We start from the raw sequence: 18592 nt of genomic DNA, 5'->3' as shown, positions 1-18592 counted from the left end.
CGCGCGCTCCCCGCGTGCGGCGCCGCAGCCAATCCCGGCCGCCGCGGGAGAGCGAGACTCCACCCACCTCCCCCCCCCACGCCGTTGCCAGGGCGGCGCGCGGACTCGTCAGGGCGGGTGGCGGCCATGAGCGGGGTGTTGGACGTGCTGTGGGAGGACAGGGATGTCCGCTTCGACATCTCCCCGCAGTGAGTGTCCGTGTCCGCGTCCGCGTCCGCGTCCGCGTCCGCGTCCGTGTCCGTGTCCGTGTCCGTGTCCGTGTCCCGGCCCCGCCCTGCCCTCACAGCGCCGCTCTTGGGCCCGCCCGGCGCCGACAGGCGGCTGGCTGAGCGCTGCCTCCGCGGCTGAGGCCGACCACTGGTGTGGGCGCGGTGCACGGCGGGAGCGCCCCAGCGTGTACCGGGAGCGCCCCGGTGTGGCGGCGGCGGAGCAAGGGCGGCTTCACCTGGCCGGGCGGGGCCGGACGGCACGGGGCGGTCTGTGCTTGCTGGGTGGGGTCCACGCACCGTTTCCAGTCTATAAAAAGAAAATAAAACCAAACAAAAGATTGGACGCTGGAGGACTGAGGGAAGGGCGTATACTTTTCCCAGCTGAGCTTTTCTAGCACTAAGTACAACCAAGCTGAAGGCGTGTGCCTGCGGGGACGGTGGCACTCATGGGTAGCAGGGCTTGGCAAACGGGGCGGCGGCTGGGCAGTATTCCACGAAAGTCGTGTCTTAATAATACGTTTTGTTTCTGTCATGCCATGCATGGGGAGTTTTGGCCGCTTTTGACAATACGACTAAAGTACAGCAAAAAATCACACTGCATTGGTTGTTATGTAATTAAGTGGTTAGATCACTTAAATAAAGCAAAATAATAATACAAACAAATAAATAGAAGACCTCACAAAAAAAGCCAAACAAACAAAAAGCCAAAACACACCCTTTGTGGAAAATTTAGCAGAGCATTTCACATATCCTTATGCATCTGATATTTCTTTTGCTGGAATCTCTTCTTTCCTGAGCCTAGCTCCACTCCTTATGACCTGAATCTACATCAAGAGGCAATAAACTCTGTCCCCTAAAAATTACATGAATGCAAGTGGGGTTTTTTTGCTTTTCCCTCCATTTCCACAAACTTTGTCCTTATTTTGGGGTATAGTTTTCATGGTCACACTTGCTACATAATTATTTATTTATTTACTGTTATAAGGTAATCATAAAGATATTCATATTTTTCATCTGTGAATGTAGCGATAATTTCAGATATGTAAAGTTGATTTGTGTGCATGTGTGGATTTTTCATTGCATGATGTACTGAGCAGAAAACAGAGGAAAGCAAAGCAGGGAAATAAAAATGGCCTTAAATTAATTATTTTTCCTTTTTTTAGACAAATGAAAATGAGACCTGGAGAGGTCCTTATAGACTGCTTAGAGTCTGTTGAAGATACCAAAGGAAACAATGGAGACAGAGGTAACTGCATACTCAGGGAAATTGTAAACTTTCTACTCTTTAACCTGTGTAGGTTTATGAAAGCCGTGGCAGGTTCTCATTGCACTCTGTATCAGTGCTCTGTTGCACAGAAGAGATCCTGCCTATTTCTCACATCTGCCTTGGAATGTTTTTTTTAAAGTTGTAGGAAGGTGATTCTTGACTCAGAATTTGCTTAGAATTGAAAGCCTTGTAGGAACAATCCATTTATAAACAGTGTGGTGCTGTTCTGCTGTAATCCTCTTTAATGCTTAGGTTGTCCCAGCCTGTTTTTAACTGAATCTGAAGTAAGGAATTAACTCACTGAAGTAAGGAATACGTAGTGGGCAGGGGCTGAAGCTGCCAGCATGCTGAGATGACCCTTCAAGGGGGTTGGATGTGCTGCTCTCCAGGGTCCAGAATGGAATAAATTTGCATATGGCAAAGGGGTGAGGTTTTTCATGAACATTGCTGTGATAGTTAACTCACTGCCTTCCCCTTCTTCTCACCAAAGCAGTTCTGCATTAATTGTGTCTACATTTTTCCTATAAGCATCTGGATTGGAATCAATAACTGCTCTTGGTTTGATTTTGAGGAATGCTGGTATATAATAGAAATTGTTTAATTTGTTCCTTGTTGGATTTTCTCTGCTAGCATTTTAAGCATTTAAGTGTTTAGTGGTTTAGTGATTTTTCTGGTGGAGTGTCCTGTGCTTTTCTTCTTTTTCCCATCAAGAGGAAGGAATATCCTGTTGTTTCAGAACATTTCATTTAATGGAATTTATTTAGATTAAAAATAGCTACACTCTTTATCTCCAGGCAAACTGCTTGTGACAAATTTGCGGATCATTTGGCGCTCACTGTCACTGCCCAGAGTCAACCTCTGTAAGTATTACCTTCTGTTTCCTTTGTGGTGCCTTGCTGTTCCTTCACAAAGTATTGATTTCAGTACAGAATGCTGAAGTATTGCTGTGTTGCTCTGGAAAGTCTGAAACAGTGAACTGTTACTAATGAATCTCTTTATAATATAGGATCTGAGATGATAATTCATGGCAAAATAGTAATACTCAATATTCTATGTTAATTTCTCAGAAAAGAAGTTGAACAGTTCTTCAGGCATATTTTTCATTTGGCCAATGTGGGGATTCACATGGTTTTTTAGAAAAAAAACATTTGAGCTTCATCATACATTGCTTTACTTGTAGCTCCTGTTGCCACCTGCTTATTCACATTCTGCATTTCTCTATTTATTCCCCACAAGTACCTGCCTTTCCAGTTTTAGTACTGTAAACTCTGGATAAGTTTCTCATTTTAGCTGTATGAGTTAAAACTGTACAAGCAGTGAGAGTTTTGCTCATATTTAATTTAAAATGCTTAAACAGGGGCAGGATGCGATTCCTTTGTACACAAATTATTTCCAGTGTTCAGTGTGCAATCCCCTTCTGTGGAAATATTTCTTGAATTGGATAGTACACTGGGCAGCCAGAATTGGTCCTGATTTGAGAAGAGCACTTGACCAAAGAACCTTCCCAGATCCTTTCTAGCTTAAATTAGTCTTCAGGGTTGTGATGAGGACCCAGAGTATTAACCACAAAGTGTAATTCTCACACATAGCATCCAAAGCTGCACTAAAAAATTCAGTAATATACTTTGTAATTTTGACTGTTATTTTTCTTGTTCTCAAAACAATGTTTTTTTATCCCTTGACTTTTAAGCTGTCGGTTACAACTGCGTTATAAATATAACTACAAGAACTGCCAACTCAGTAAGTTCCAAAAAATACTTTTAAAAATAATAAAAGAAGCTGTAACTAGTTGCTTATGTTTGCTGCACTGTATCAACAGTAATCTGAAAGTTTACTTGCAAGAACAGTAAAGAATAGTAACGAAAGTTTTGTTTTAAAAGTGGAGAGCTCTCAAATACATAGCCTGAATGGAATTGCATGCAACTGTGAAGCTGTTTGTTTGACCTGCCACAAAGAACTAGCAGGTAGATGATGTAGATTTCCTGGGCAACCATATGATAACAGAACCAAAAATACAGTTTCAGTCATATTACTGCAAATGTAGAGCAGGCAGGCTGCATTAGTTTTACTGTTGATGGAACTGCTAGTTGATCAAAAAGAAAAATAAGTTCAGTTGAAGACAGCGGTAGATTAATGGTAGAATCAGGATTACACCTCCATAAACACTGTTTAAAACAATAACTTAGAAAACATCTGATGATTATTTATTATTTGTACAATCAAGCTACTATATTGCCAAAATGTAAAATTTCATTTTTTCCTTACAGAAATTACGAGGGCAGACAGAAGCTCTGTATATATTGACTAAATGTAACAATACTCGCTTTGAGTTCATATTTACCAATGTTGTTCCTGGAAGTCCCAGACTCTTCACTTCAGTTATTGCTGTGCACAGGTAGTGTACTTAAAATAGTGTTTGATCAAGGACTCAAATATGGGTGATTACAACTGCTGATAGACACAATATATGTCCATATTCAACATTCAGAAAACTTTCCCTAAAGAGAACAATCTCTGGAAGGAAGGAGGAGTGTGATCACAAATTTTAGTAGATAGCTGCACATAATGAAAATTAATGTGTATTTCGCTAGTTATTGATCACAATTTATACACTTCGTGTGTATAAACTATCTGAACAAATAAGAGTATGATGGAGCTAATTCAGTGTGCATTTTCTAGCTATAATTTGTGTCTGCAATAATTTCCTGTAATTTCAGACCATGTAAAGGAAATGAAGAGTTAAATCCTGGTCCAAACTCTTCATTGACTACAAAACACTATATGCTTCCCATCTAAAGATGAGTCATCTGAATGAATGTGTGCACAATACATTGCCATGGGTGTCTATTTAAGAGCTATGGAATACTGACATATGTATTGGATGTGTGTGATTTAACTGCCACTGAAAAATAAAGGATTGTTAATGTCCATGCTATGTGTAGCATGGGACCCAGAGAACTTATGCTTTGTAATAGAGGCTGGGTAATGACTGTCTTAAGGAAAAGGAAAAAAAAAGTATAGACATGAACAGTACAGGAGATCAAAAAGTTGTCAAAAACCTGTCTTAAGTTTAAAGATAATTTCATTAAGGAAAGCTGGAATATACTTAATTATGTTGAAAAATTTGTAATAATACTCTCACTTTTGTGCAATGTGGTGATAAAAAAAGCTGAAAATATACATTTCATATCTGTACTGAAACAAAAGGTAAAGATAGTAGAAAAACAGAACTATGTATAAACTAATACATATTTTATATTTTTTGCAGAGCTTATGAAACTTCCAAAATGTATCGTGATCTGAAGCTGAGAAGTGCATTGATTCAAAACAAGCAACTGAGATTGTTACCACAAGAACAAATATATGATAAAGTCAATGGAGTTTGGAATTTATCAAGTGACCAGGTATAGTAAAGAATCAGAATATGTTGACTACAGAAAAGTGAAAATGTTTCAGCTTTCATCTAGCAATTGTACTCCTGTAGTTTTGTAACCTCCAAGGAATTACCCTAATGCTGTTCATGAGCTGATGCCTGCAGAGAAACTGATCCCATATATTTGCTACTCACTACAACAAAATCTCCTTTTGGTAATCTGAAGTCTACATGACCTGGCTACTATGCAAGGAACTAGATATACAATTTTTGTTAAAAAGATATATTTAGGAGTCTAAAGCTCTGTATGATACTGAAAGAAAACCATGTTTCTGAAGTGCTCTGCTGAACATTTGTATATTTACATGCAGCTTTGACTAAACAGTAGTAAGATTATATTGTCTATTGTCTTTTGATTAATGAAAATTGAAAATACTGGCAGGGATTCTGTGTCTTAAAAAAACGAAAAACTTTAAGATAAAAATAGAAAGCATTTATTATTTTACAAGGCACTAGTTGCAAGCATTTCCCGGAGCAGTGAAACAAAACAGGAGCTGATATTTCTGTCTGTGCAATTTTAGTCCAGAATAGAAATATGATCCACTCTGACAAGCTAAAAAGTTCTTTCCTCTACATTCCCTTGGCACACATCTCCTCAATTACCTAAGTTTAACCCACATGCCTTTATACTTACGCTTTCTGCCAATTCCAGATCTGTACAGTTAATAACACTCAGATGCTTCATGTATTCCCATGAGGTTGGCTGGGCTGTGACTTGATCCAGCTTTGCTGCAGTAGTAGGTGCTCACAGCTATTTTCATTACTCAGATTCACATAGCTTTTAAAGATAGGATCCTGCTTCCTTGCAATCAATAGAAACATTTCAACTGGGTTTGGTAGGGAAGAATCAGGCTTTTACTGAATAAAATATGAAGCTGTATCTTGCTTATATGTAAATGGGTAGCAGTAATCATTGTGTTTGGGAAAAAAAGCTCTGTCCTTAAAGCAATTCTAACATAACTTTTCTTTAATAGGGAAATTTGGGAACATTTTTTATTACTAATGTGAGAATAGTTTGGCATGCAAATATGAATGACAGCTTTAATGTCAGCATACCATATCTACAAATTGTAAGTATCTTACAACAACCATTTTCAGAATGAAACAGCATATGTTCAAGTCTTTGGTTAAAACTCCCAGGTTACCAAAATTTTATTTCATGTCTCTCATTCAGAGAGGAACTTAGTTTTTCCAGCATCAACCACAGGGTATATTTTCTTTTCTGTCCAGATTAGTTGGAGGATTTGCTGGGCAGGTTCAGGTGTTGAAAATGGCTTGTATTTCAAACTTTTTAATATTTACTCTGATGCTTCATGCCACCTACATACACTGGGATTCATGACCTGTGAACCTGATGTTCAGAAATTTACTGTTACCACTGTTACCATTTCTAATAAAACACTTTTCCCTGAGGTTTCAGGGGTTCAGATTTGTAATGGTAAATGGGAGGGAATGCTGGTAGCCAAGCTTCCAGAGCCAATAATTGTAATTATTACACTGTAAAAAAGAAACTGAAATGAGATTTTTACCCAGTAATTACAAAGTTTTTAACAGCATTATACCTCTTTATCATTAGCGTTCCATAAAAATGAGAGACTCAAAGTTTGGCTTGGCTCTTGTGATAGAGAGTTCTCAGCAGGTAAGAAGCTTTAATAGTCTTTTTCTATTGATTACATTTTTATTATACATATATACAATATTTCTCTAATTTTGAGATGTCATGGGTCTACTTTTAAGTTACATAGAGCATTTCTTCTGTGTGGCCTTTTGAAAACTAAGAGAGTTCTCTGCACTGCTTTAAGTGTATGTTTTGGTCAATATGGCTATTGGGAGTTACAGTTTCTCTAAGCAAAGCAACAATAGGCCAGCATGACTAGCTTATAACTGTCAAATACTCTGTCTTCTGACAGATTATCTTTGGGATCTAATTAATTCTGTAGTTAATTAAGACTTTATTTCTGTGTATCTGAAAGCTTCTTTAATAACAGCATCAAGACCTAAGAGACTCAGCATTTGCTGAATAGCTGGGAATAAATCATTAATATCACATCTGAATTTGTCTCACCTTTGTTTGCTTGTGGTTTTCTGTATAAGGAGTTTGTTCCCCTTTTATATAACAGGCTAATGGTTAAAAGTTTATCTACCTCATAGAGAGGCATTGTCATTGTTTTATTTCACCCATGATTCAAGTTTTCTCAGCAAGCTGAAAATTGCTATCATTTAACTGGAAATCACTATCAAGGAGAAAAAAGTGTTTAAAAAGTAAGACTAATAACAGATGTTGTCTTTTTTCTCTGTTATATAGAGTGGAGGATATGTACTTGGTTTTAAAATAGACCCTGTAGAGAAACTACAGGAGGCAGTGAAAGAAATTAATTCGCTTCACAAAGTTTATTCAGCTAATCCTATATTTGGAGTGGATTATGAGATGGAAGAAAAGGTACTCCATTTATTTATTTTAAATTAGATACAATACTGTGTTAACAATAATAAAAATATATTAAATATATTAGATATGTGAATTTACTTACTACAATGTTACAATTTGCAGCCCCAACCCCTTGAAGATCTAACAGTGGAGCAGGTTCCAGATGATGTGGAAATAGAAGCTGATGAACATACAGATGCTTTTGTGGTAAGGGGCTCCACAAAAAAAACAGAAAAATAGAATCTTTCTTGTTTGGTTATTCAGATTTAAGCAATGTACAGCTGTAATCCTCTGTTAAAGATAAGCTGCAACTGTACTTTCTATATTTAAAACACATCTACATGCCTTTTATTAAACATCCTGATTATTACAGGAATTTATTCTGTATATGAATTCTTAATTAATTCTTTAAATATATTCTTAATATGAATAATATTTGAATAATAGTTTGTTCTTTAAGAACAAACTATAATTCAAATATTATTCAAAAGAAATATTAGTAGATATTTAGAAGAATTTTTGTATGTAGTTCCTCAACACATTAAAATTGGGAATGGCCTGAAAATCAGCAGTACAATATAATCAGATACATTATATTGAAACAATAATTCATCTTCTCTTAAAGCAGACTAATAGATGGTGATATCTATATGCTCAACATTTATCAAAGATTCAAACTTGGAATATTTTTAGAAAGGCAGCAATAATTTTACATTATTATGTCTCCCAGTATTTTGGGAAAATTTACTTTAAAATGCATTAGGTTGCTTAATTGACCTTCTTTCAACAAATTTCCAAACTTGAAGTGCAACCCAGTAACACTTGGTTCCATGATTGACTGCAAGGGTAGATGGCACATGTTTTCAAGTGTTAGCCTTGATGTATTGACCAATCTCTGAAATTAGATAAATTAACAGGCCTAGCATGAGTGTTATTTCCACTCCTTTTAATTTTGCGGCCTCTTACTAACACAGATAAGCTCTTGTTTTTTCCTTTCCCTCTTTCCTAGCTTTTTGGCTTATTTCTTTTCATTTTTGCACATTTTTATTTAATCTTCAGCACAGTTGAAGACATACCTTCTCCTTAAATGGAGATCTGTTTGCTTTGTTGGTGCCTTTATCACCTGAACTAAATAACTGTGCTTTGTATATTCTCAAACAAAAACTGGAAGCTGAAAATGGTTAGAAGTTTGTTGCTGGAGAGACTCAGGTTGCCCAGGACCCAAGGAGCAGCTACACACCAATATTCCACAATACTTGATGCCGCAGGAAAATGCTTTCTTTGCTGCCCCTCACTAGTCCACAGGGGCAGCTGAAGCAAGACTGGGCTCATTTTTGGAAATAACATCTAGAACCTGCTGGTCCAGAGATTTCTAGAGTGTGGATATTTTTGGAGATCTGATATCCCTAAAAGTTTGAGCCTTAATTTCCACCCACACAGAATAGGAAAGATGGTATCTCTTTCCCACATCTCTGTTTATGGAGTTGTTCTATTACTCTATGTTCTTTTCTTAGATTGAGTATGATGTCAACTGAATTTTGATATTCTACATTTTAAGCTAGTTTTTGATGTTGAATAGTAAAAGCTGCTGCACATGAGGCAAAAAAATACCAGGATGCTGTCAGTTTGTCTTCATATTAATATTCCTTATAAAGTGTTTGTCAGTGTAACAAATGTAATACAAAAATGTTGCCATTTAAAAAAGTCTTTCTTTATTATGATGGAAATTTCAAAGGTTGGTATTTAATGAAAAATACCATAATCCAGTGGTATCTAACCTATAATCCAAAACAGAAAATCCTGTTAGAACCCTTCTGTAAATTATTTTAACATAGAAGTAAAACCCATGTAGACTGCATTCTTGTGGAAGACCTACTCAATACAGTTTTGACCCCAAGGAATTGTAAGCAGATGTGGTTTTTGGACTCTTGTTTTCACAGTTCTCTTTTGTTTTCCTTTGCAGGCTTACTTTGCTGATGAAAACAAGGTAAGGAGATACTTTTTCATACTATCAAATACCTGTTGATAAAATGGGATAATGAAATTAAAAAGTGCCTTCTGCTTTATTTTATTTTCTCTTATATGTCATGTATTCAAAAAGCAACATGATCGGGAGCCTGTGTTTTCAGAAGAACTGGGACTTGCAATAGAGAAGCTAAAGGATGGATTCACACTCCAGGGACTCTGGGAAGTAATGACCTGATTTAGATTGGCATGTTTGCTTCTTAAGCAGGGAAAAACTCTGTTCTCTGGATTTAGATCTGTAGAAGATAATTTAGAAATATCGGAGTAGTAGAGAAAGAACATGCCAAAGCTAAAGAGCAGGCAAATATTATATAATAAGCCCTCAGGCTATGTAATAAAAGAAAGGTTACTCAAAAACCTTGTACGCTTAAGCGGTGCATTTCCTGTGTTGCCTGTGTAAGCAGTGGGAGGAGAACCCCTCTGAGGCTGCTGCGGGAAGCGCTGCCCCCTGCAGGCCGCTCGGTCCCCGCTGTACGGACCATTCCCTCTGTCTGTTAGACTGGGAGCACCTGGGGGTCCCTCCAAACCCCCTACAAATGGCGTGGCAGCGCCATTGACACACTTGTAAGCTCCGCTGTTTTCAGGATTGCCCTCTGTCTCCCTCCCCTGACAGTGCAAATTCGGCCATGGTGTTTCAGACACCATTTTATGGCGGGTAGCCACCATTTTTTTATAACTTCATGGCTTCTTTGTTTATGTATTGCCCTTTGGCTGCCAGGACCAGGCACTGCTTGCTATTTGACACAGCACTATGTCAGAAAAAGGAGCCTCCTCTTTTTCTGAACATGGAGACCACTGCTTGAGACAGGGCAGTGTGAGGTATGCAGTTTGATGCTCAATTTCAAGTATTCATGTATTTATACAGAGTGATGTACTTTCCCATAATGATTGTTTGAATTACATTTCCATAACTTGTTTAATGATATGCAACACAGAAATACCATCATACAGGGAACATTTTGTATGTAGGCATATTGGCTGTGTTATTGATAGCTTTAAGCAGAAGCAATCCTGTTCCAAATAATAGCTTTCATATTTCATAATTTTGCTAAATGTTCAGCATGTATTATTCCAAGTTTTAATTGTAATCCAGATATCCTCATACAGTTGTTGTTTGTTTGTTTGTTTTTGCCAGAGCACTTTTTGAAGCAATGATCTAGAAAACAGGGCACATGCAAATAGCTTCTGTGAGTCATTAGACCTTTTATGATGTTATGTGTTAATGAGTCATTTATTGTTTAAAGGAAGACACAGCTGTTACGTTTTCTAGTGAGATAAAACCTCTGTGCTGTTTTCTATAAATGGAAAAAGTCAAATGAGCTGTCCTCTCAGCTGTTGTTTCAGCAGCTGACTGTTAAAGTAGCTGTGGTGCGAATGTAATACTGGTGTTTGTAGAAAATCTTTCAAAGTATATACTTTAATGAAATACAACCTATATTGAAAAGCAGTCATTACTTCAATAAACTTTGATATTTTTATATATTGTTGTAAATCTTGCATTCAAGTAGTTGTATTTTGTATTTTGATCCTGTTTCCATTACATTCAAAAAACATTTTACCATATGGGTGGAGATTTCAATTTGAATTATTTTGGAAAGCAAAACTTTACCTGAAATAACACATATTTTATGTCTAAACAGTAGTGTTTGGTTTAAAACCAAATGGATATTGAGAAGCAGCCCAAAATTTTGAAACCTGAATATCTGAAGAAATTGTACATGTGATATGGTTGTGTATAAAAATTATCTTAAAACAAGAGCGATCAATACAAAGTTTTAGAGTTTTTTAGTATCTTTATGACTGCAGCAATGAGCTGTATTAAGCAACTCTGAAAAAGTGAGCAGTAGTTAAAACTGACTACTCGATTAATAATCTTTCTATTTCAGAATATTTAGTAACATATATCTGTACAATCTTGCTCATAGCTGTCTCACTGAGGATCAGATTCTGCTGTCCTTACGTCAAATAATTTATTACATTGCACATAATCTTACTGATTCAATGTGGAGAATGATGGCAAAACCTGACCATAGTGACTAAGAGCAACAGTTGCTTCTTTCAGTCTTTGACAGCTGCAAGAGCAACTCTGTTTTTCCAAACCGTCCATCCCAAATTCCGACCTGTAAGAGTATGTACCTATATTTAGCCAGTGAGATTAAATTGCAGAGGCTTCAAGCAGGGCAAAAAGCACATTGGTCTGCCTTTTTTACAGACAAACCCTTGGGCAGACAACAGCTAAAGCTTTCTACTCCCTCCCCTTTCCCAAGTGTTTGCGAAATGGATTCCCAAAGGGAACTCACTGAAGAGCTCAGACTTTACCAATCCACCCTCCTTCAGGATGGCCTCAAGGAACTCCTTGAAGAGAAAAAGTTTGTAGATTGCTCTCTAAAAGCTGGTGACAGAAGCCTGCCCTGCCACAGACTGATTCTGTCGGCATGTAGCCCTTATTTTCGTGAGTATTTCTTATCTGAGCAAAATGAAGAGAAAAAGAAGGAAGTAGTTCTAGATAATGTTGACCCCAACATCCTGGATATGATTGTCAAATACCTTTATTCAGCAAGTATTGATCTCAATGATTCTAATGTGCAAGATATTTTTGCTTTGGCCAGCCGCTTTCAGATCCCTTCTGTATTCACTGTGTGTGTCTCCTACCTTCAGAAGAGGCTTGCTGTTGGTAACTGTCTGGCCATCCTTCGGTTAGGTGTTCTGCTTGACTGCCCGAGACTTGCATTTTCTGCCCGTGATTTTGTTTCAGATCATTTTGTGCAGATCTGCAAAGAAGAGGACTTCATGCAGCTTGCCCCTCATGAACTTATCTCAGTTATTTCACCTGACAGTTTAAACGTAGAGAAGGAAGAACTGGTATTTGAAGCAGTAATGAGATGGGTCCGAACAGACAAGGAGAACAGAGTAAAGAGCCTGGGGGAGATTTTTGACTGCATACGTTTTCGTCTAATGCCAGAAAAATATTTCAAAGAACAGGTTGAGAAGGATGATATAATTAAAAGCAACTCAGACCTTCAGAAAAAAGTTAAGATTATTAAGGATGCTTTTGCTGGAAAACTGCCCGACTCTAGCAAAAGCACAGAAAAGTCAGCCAAAGGGGAGGTGAATGGTGATGTAGGAGATGAAGATTTACTGCCTGGCTACCTAAATGACCTTCCCAGGCATGGCATGTTTGTCAAAGACCTGATTCTTCTGGTTAATGACACTGCTGCAGTAGCTTATGATCCTCTTGAAAATGAATGCTACCTAGCAGCCCTCGCAGAACAGATTCCCAGAAATCATTCCAGTATAGTCACCAAACAAAATCAGGTCTATATTGTTGGAGGACTCTATGTGGAAGAGGAGAACAAGGATCAGCCTTTCCAGTCATACTTCTTCCAGGTACAAACTTTATATTTGTTGGTATAATAATAGGTGCTTATGAGGGTTACTGAAGAGTGTTCTGTCTGCAAGTGGGTTGTCCAGTGTCTTTGTATGGTGATGGAGAGAAGTATCTAGAGAGAGTTATTTTTGTCTCAGAGACAGAAATGAAACTGAGGGCCTTGCATCTTCTTTTTCAAGATTAACTGCTGGTGACATCTCAGAAAATATTAAAAAGATTAGTATATTCTGTCTAGGCTCTGCTTTTCATTAAGGCCCGGATTTTTCATGGTGCAGATGTCTAAATTTAGGTCTAATAATATTTTTGTAAAATACTTTTTGTGTATTTTTGTTAACTCTGATGAAAGTTGGAGTGCTTTAGCTGGTTTAGATCTGATGAGATGTCTTTCTTTTTTGCATCTAAAATACTTTCATGACAGCAGTAATGTGCGTATTTTAAGTGCAATTTCTGCTACTAAAATTGCAGAAGTCCTTTTGTCATATCTACGTTTGAAAGCCTAAGGGCCATATAAATAGGTAATTTAGAGGCAGAAGGTTTTTTCCTTGGCAAACTGTCAGTGTCAGTACACTAAATACCATGTTTCAACTGAGTGTAATTGTATATCTTCGTAAATCTGTATAATACAAGGCTGATTAGTGCTAACTGTAACTCCACAATATATTTCAGGAAAATTAACAAAAATGCAGTTTGTCATGCTTATACCATAAACTAAGTCTGTTGTGTTTTTAGCTACATGCTTTGGTGTATATTTAAACTATTTTGTGCTGAATTATGCAATATGCTGCTGGCCACGTCCTCTCTTTAGGCACACTGGCCTAAAAGAGTAAAAGTAAGTCCTTTTTAAATATGAAATAAAGCACAGTTATAAACAGTGATAAAATTTTGAAGCCTTCAGATATTAAAAAATGCAAATATTGTTTAAAGGAGTATGGCTCGCTCATTTCACACACAATAAAAGACTTGGTTTCAGACACTTGTTACATCAATGAGAGGGAAGTCTTAGTTTGTGGGGGAGGGACTAACACTGTTTCATTTCCTTATGTAGGTGTAAAACACTAATCACTGAAGTGAAAAACTTGTTACAAAAATATTCTTCCAATAGAAATAACACATTGATGTAGTAATGTGTATTTAGTCCAGAACTGATTAAGTCTCAGGCTACTAGAAAGGGGCCTCTGAGAAACAAAACCTCAAGACCGATCTAAAAATAGATGAAGTTTTCAAAATTCTACTTTAAATGTCAACATCCATTTCCTGAAGTCATGTTTGTTTGCTTGTCATCTTTAAGCTTGCTTACTTCTGCTGTTCCCTAAAGTTACAATACTTATCTGCATTACCCGTGTGGCTGTTGTTCTCTCCAAAATATTAATGCAGTGCCAAACCAATTCTCACTTGCTGATCTTCCTTTTTCTACCAGTGAGGCATTGCATTTGGTAGCTTGCAACCTGGGAGAAAACAAGGCTGCCACTGGCTCGAAAATGCATGACAAGTTGATGCCCTATCAGCAGTAAATATGTCATCTTGAAGACTTGGGAAGTAAGCTGTGATCTCTGTGATCTTCTCATTGCCCTAGCCAGATCCAGCTACTGGGGAAATCCATGTCCACAATATACATTTCACTGTTGCAATAAAACTTTCTCTCCAACAGGGGTGGTCTGTCAAATTTGGGCGATGCACTTAGCATGGAAACCTTGACTGTGGAACGTACTCCTGGAAGAAGAATGTCACCAAGCTAAATTCTGAACTTTATTTTGACTGAACTTTGTTTTACTTTCTATCAAATGCCTTTACACCCACACAAACTTCTTACCCTCCCTTCCTATACTAATTCCAGCAAATCTATATGCAGTAGGTCTGAGAAAATAGTTCTTTTTCAATGTTAGAGGTAATTCAGGTTCAATCACAAATTCTCAGATCAAAACAAAAAATAAGTACCACAGGTACTTATTCTAGGAAAATCCTGGTTTATTTTGTCATCTGTCCTCCTGCTGCTACTTCTCCTTAGCTGTTTTCAGCATACTGGATGCTAACTCATTGAGAGAGTCCTGAGAGTACTACAGTAGAAATGACATCAATATTGTTGCCGAGGGAGCTGCAGTGAGTTCCTATTTTACTTAAGAGTGGGTTTTGTGTCTTCAGTGATCTCATGAACTTTTGAAGGTATTTGTGATGAAACACACATCTGTTGCCCTAGGGATTGCAAAAGAAACATCTGTGCCCTTTGCCATGTGATGTTTCCTGATCAGTAAGAACTGTGTGTAAGCATGTCTGGCACCTCACTGTAGCGATGAGCACACCAGCTAAACACACAGGTGTGCAACTGCAGGAGTGGCTGCTCCCTCGGGCAGGAAGAAGAACCACCGGTTCTCTCCAACATGATAGGGAACCGAGAGTGAGGGACCTTTGTGTAAGGAAGAAGAGCTTAATAAGGAGACAAGGAAACAGTGAGGGTGAGCCGACACAAAGAGAGTTGTATGGCATTGACTCTGCTAGATCTCAGCACAAATAAGCATGGGTGGGTAGAAGACATCATTCATTAGCTGCACTGAGGGAAGGGCAGGTTGTTCAGATAAGCAGATTTGCTGGTGAGGGACACTGAGTGCCAATAGATAAAATCTGTGGAATAGTATTCATTGTGTGGATTTTTTACTCTTGGCCTTTCCTAACCCTTGCTGTTCTGATGCTCTTTCAGCTGGATAGCATTGCTGGTGAGTGGGTTGCCCTTCCTCCCCTGCCATCAGCCAGGTGTCTCTTCGGGCTGGGAGAGTCAGACAACAAGATCTATGTCATAGCAGGCAAGGACCTTCGCACCGAGGAGTCGCTAGATTCAGTATTGTGCTATGACCCTGTGTATGTTCCAAATTCAATTATGCCCTCTGAGGACATATGTAGATGGCCCATTGTTAGTTGAAAAAACCTAACAGTGATCTTCTTGTTCCAGGGCAATGAAATGGGGTGAGATCAAAAAACTGCCCATCAAAGTATATGGCCATGCAACTATCTCAAACAATGGACTGATATATTGTCTTGGTGGAAAAACTGATGATAAGTGAGTTTCTAAGTCTTTTTATGACAATAACATTATCTTCTTGGTCCTTAATAAATAATATGTCTCACACTCAGAAATTAGGTTTTCCCTTTGCTGCATCTCTGATATAAGGTTGCTAATAGTCTGGCAGAGGGGAACACATTATGGTATGAAGGATCTATTTTTTGGTGATAAGGTAAATTACATATAAATTGTAATCCAACTTGCTATTTTAATAACCATACTTATTTCCAAGGCAAATTTTACTTACACTGCAGACAAATTAATAATAGATAGCTATGAGGACCTTCACTGAAAGTACTCTTTCCTTTCAGATAGAAATACCTAGGTGCCCTGGATTTACAGTCTGTTTTTCCAATTTTCTTGCCTGTGATACCTGTTATACTTTATTGGGTATGACATTAGGAAAATAAAAGTTTTCACTCACACTGAACAGGGGGTGGTAATTTTTAAGTGTTTTATAGGAGATATTTAAGATAAAAGTTTGTAATATCAGCCAAAACTTCATCATAAACTTTCCTTTACATAACCTTTGCTATATTCCTCCACAAATCCATCTGAATACAATATGCTGGGAAAGGACGTTGTCTTTCTCCTCAAAAGTACAGTGAAATGGCAGCCTTGTGTAATGTAAACCACATCTGATTTAGTCCTATGGATGTGAGTAATGCTTTGTAGACATTGCAAGGATTCTCAGATTAGATACAATAAAGGATTCTCCAGGATAAGAAAGAGGTGGTATAGATAAACCTATACAGTCTACCTCAATTAGATCTACTTGCAACAAGTCAAAAGTTCATTAGAAATGATCACCAATTTTCTTTTTGCTCCCCAGGAAATGCACTAATAGGTTATTTGTGTACAATCCCAAGAAAGGAGACTGGAGAGACCTGGCTCCAATGAAAGTGCCTCGCTCGATGTTTGGAACAGCCATCCATAAGGGCAAGATCGTCATTGCAGGTGGTGTCACTGAGGAAGGCCTTACTGCATCTGTTGAAGCTTTTGATCTGACCACCAATAAGTGAGTGCAATATTCAAGCTACTTTAATCAAGTGTTTTATCATCTATGCTTTTAGGAGCCCTGAGGTAAGAGTCTCAAAGCTGTTCAGGTACCTATACTCCCACTGAGACATTTGGTCTGCAGTCACGTGTTCAGCAGCAACAGCAGCAGTTTACAGAGCAGGTCTGTAGATGTTTCCCTGCACCTGCACACACTCCAATTATTATGCTAATGCCATTTTGTATGAAGCATATTACTGAATCAGGGAATCTGTAAGAAGTTGTCCCTGAGATGTCTTAACAATGTAATTGTGTAATTTAAGAGCTGCAGAAGTCCCTGAGGGGATGGAGACACTGGAACATACTGCTGATAGATCTCAGAATTTTTTCATTTTATTAAACCATGGTCTTGGTACCTGAATTTGTTGCTCAGAGAAGTGTTTTAGTGCATTCAGTTTACAATATTTCTTATGTGTTTAACTTGACTTTTTCTTTTGATCCTTAGATGGGAGATAATGCCTGAATTTCCCCAAGAGAGAAGTTCCATTAGTTTAGTCACTTTAAGTGGAGCTTTGTATGCTATTGGAGGCTTTGCAATGATTCAGCTTGAATCTAAAGAATTTGCACCTAGTGAAGTCACTGACATATGGAAGTAAGTTTCCTTTTAGTCACTCTTTCCTGGTCAAAGGTCTTATCTGAAATTGAGGTTTGTAGACACTGGAGGCTAACGCTATTTTTCTGTTTGACTCTGAATATGATCCATAGCACAGGCTGTAAAGCATTTGTTGACAGATAAAAAAGTTTGTCAGAAAGTAACAAATAAACATGAGACCCGGATCTAATGACTACTTCCACCTACTAATGATTTGACCAGTCCAAATCACAATCTTCAGCTTCTTTAGAAGAGTAAATTGCCATCTCTTGGCATTTTTAGCCTTGCCAATAAAAACATTCTTCTGTGGCACTGTGATGCAGAAAAGCACGTATATACAGAGGCCTGTACATACTGATGTGTTGATGGTCAAATGAGTAATGTTCCAAGAGAATGAGAAGTCCCTATCTCCTAGGGGTTTTTGAGCTAATCACAGCAGCAGTGATGAGACATCATATAAGAGTTGCTGTGACTCTTAGCTGCCTATGTAAATTCAGAAGCTTTAGTTGGCAGTAGGAAGGAAAATTCCCCAACTTTACATGCAAGAATCTGAAGAAATTCAGAAGGGATGCTTAAGGAGGAAGCTTTTTTAAAGCATGACACAGGTCAGCAACAAGCTTTAGGGACCAGGAAAAGAATAGCTTGTGTGCAAGAACATCTTTCTGTTCTGGAGTAGAGGACAAAAGCAGCCTTTCTTGGCACCCTTGAGCACACAGTCGCTACAAGCCTTTGCAACAGGTGGACTATCCTCCTTTTCATGTATGTGTGCTGAAGCATCAAAGTCAAATTTAAAGAAGCTATTTCTTAACTGTTTTTAAAATGCAGGTATGATGATGAGAAGAAAGAATGGGTTGGCATACTGAAAGAGATCCGATATGCTACTGGAGCCTCCTGCCTGGCCACACGCTTAAACCTCTTCAAGTTATCAAAACTGTAAATAAAATGCTGGAAGATGTGATATGGCGAGGGAGTTCTGACAGGCTCTTCTGGTTTTGTTGCATGAAAATGTCCCCAAATTGTACAGTTTTATAGCAGCATACTCATCATACTGGGAACTGTTAAATAGTTCATTTGTCTGTTCAGTTCTTAAGATACTTTCTAGCTAACCAACAACCACAGAATTTTTGCCAGTGTTTAAATTT

At 38.1% G+C, this 18592-nt stretch overlaps 2 protein-coding genes across 2 annotated transcripts; both read left to right on the top strand.

Annotated features, from left to right (window-relative positions):
• The first annotated feature begins 43 nt into the window (after nucleotides 1–43).
• On the top strand, nucleotides 44–10854 carry BBS5 (Bardet-Biedl syndrome 5). Its single transcript, XM_071434959.1, has 12 exons — nucleotides 44–188; nucleotides 1373–1455; nucleotides 2271–2336; nucleotides 3167–3216; nucleotides 3744–3871; nucleotides 4745–4880; nucleotides 5884–5979; nucleotides 6486–6548; nucleotides 7215–7349; nucleotides 7461–7544; nucleotides 9301–9324; nucleotides 9439–10854. The coding sequence occupies exons 1-12, from the start codon at nucleotides 127–129 to the stop codon at nucleotides 9538–9540; spliced, it is 1029 nt and encodes a 342-aa protein (XP_071291060.1). The 5' UTR covers nucleotides 44–126; the 3' UTR covers nucleotides 9541–10854.
• Nucleotides 10855–11460: 606 nt separating this feature from the next.
• On the top strand, nucleotides 11461–18410 carry KLHL41 (kelch like family member 41). Its single transcript, XM_071434961.1, has 6 exons — nucleotides 11461–12749; nucleotides 15443–15600; nucleotides 15692–15799; nucleotides 16635–16820; nucleotides 17304–17450; nucleotides 18276–18410. Exons 1-6 carry the CDS (start codon nucleotides 11493–11495, stop codon nucleotides 18385–18387), a joined length of 1968 nt encoding a protein of 655 aa, XP_071291062.1. The 5' UTR covers nucleotides 11461–11492; the 3' UTR covers nucleotides 18388–18410.
• The last annotated feature ends 182 nt before the right edge of the window (nucleotides 18411–18592 follow it).

Source organism: Agelaius tricolor, unplaced genomic scaffold, assembly GCF_023055355.1.
Source record: "Agelaius tricolor isolate 1412-34295 unplaced genomic scaffold, bAgeTri1.0.p SCAF_10, whole genome shotgun sequence".
NCBI lineage: Eukaryota > Metazoa > Chordata > Aves > Passeriformes > Icteridae > Agelaius > Agelaius tricolor.
Note: the sequence above shows the minus strand (reverse complement) of the source record. Positions and strands in the feature narration are given on the sequence as shown.

Excerpts from the sequence above, each read along its gene's own strand:
- BBS5 (XM_071434959.1), top strand. The coding sequence starts at position 127 with ATGAGCGGGGTGTTGGACGTGCTGTGGGAGGACAGGGATGTCCGCTTC. Across the intron at positions 5,980-6,485 it reads GCATACCATATCTACAAATT|CGTTCCATAAAAATGAGAGA; the intron begins GTAAGTATCTTA and ends CTTTATCATTAG. Across the intron at positions 9,325-9,438 it reads ACTTTGCTGATGAAAACAAG|CAACATGATCGGGAGCCTGT; the intron begins GTAAGGAGATAC and ends GTATTCAAAAAG.
- KLHL41 (XM_071434961.1), top strand. The coding sequence starts at position 11,493 with ATGTACCTATATTTAGCCAGTGAGATTAAATTGCAGAGGCTTCAAGCA. Across the intron at positions 12,750-15,442 it reads TCCAGTCATACTTCTTCCAG|CTGGATAGCATTGCTGGTGA; the intron begins GTACAAACTTTA and ends ATGCTCTTTCAG. Across the intron at positions 16,821-17,303 it reads TTTGATCTGACCACCAATAA|ATGGGAGATAATGCCTGAAT; the intron begins GTGAGTGCAATA and ends TTTGATCCTTAG.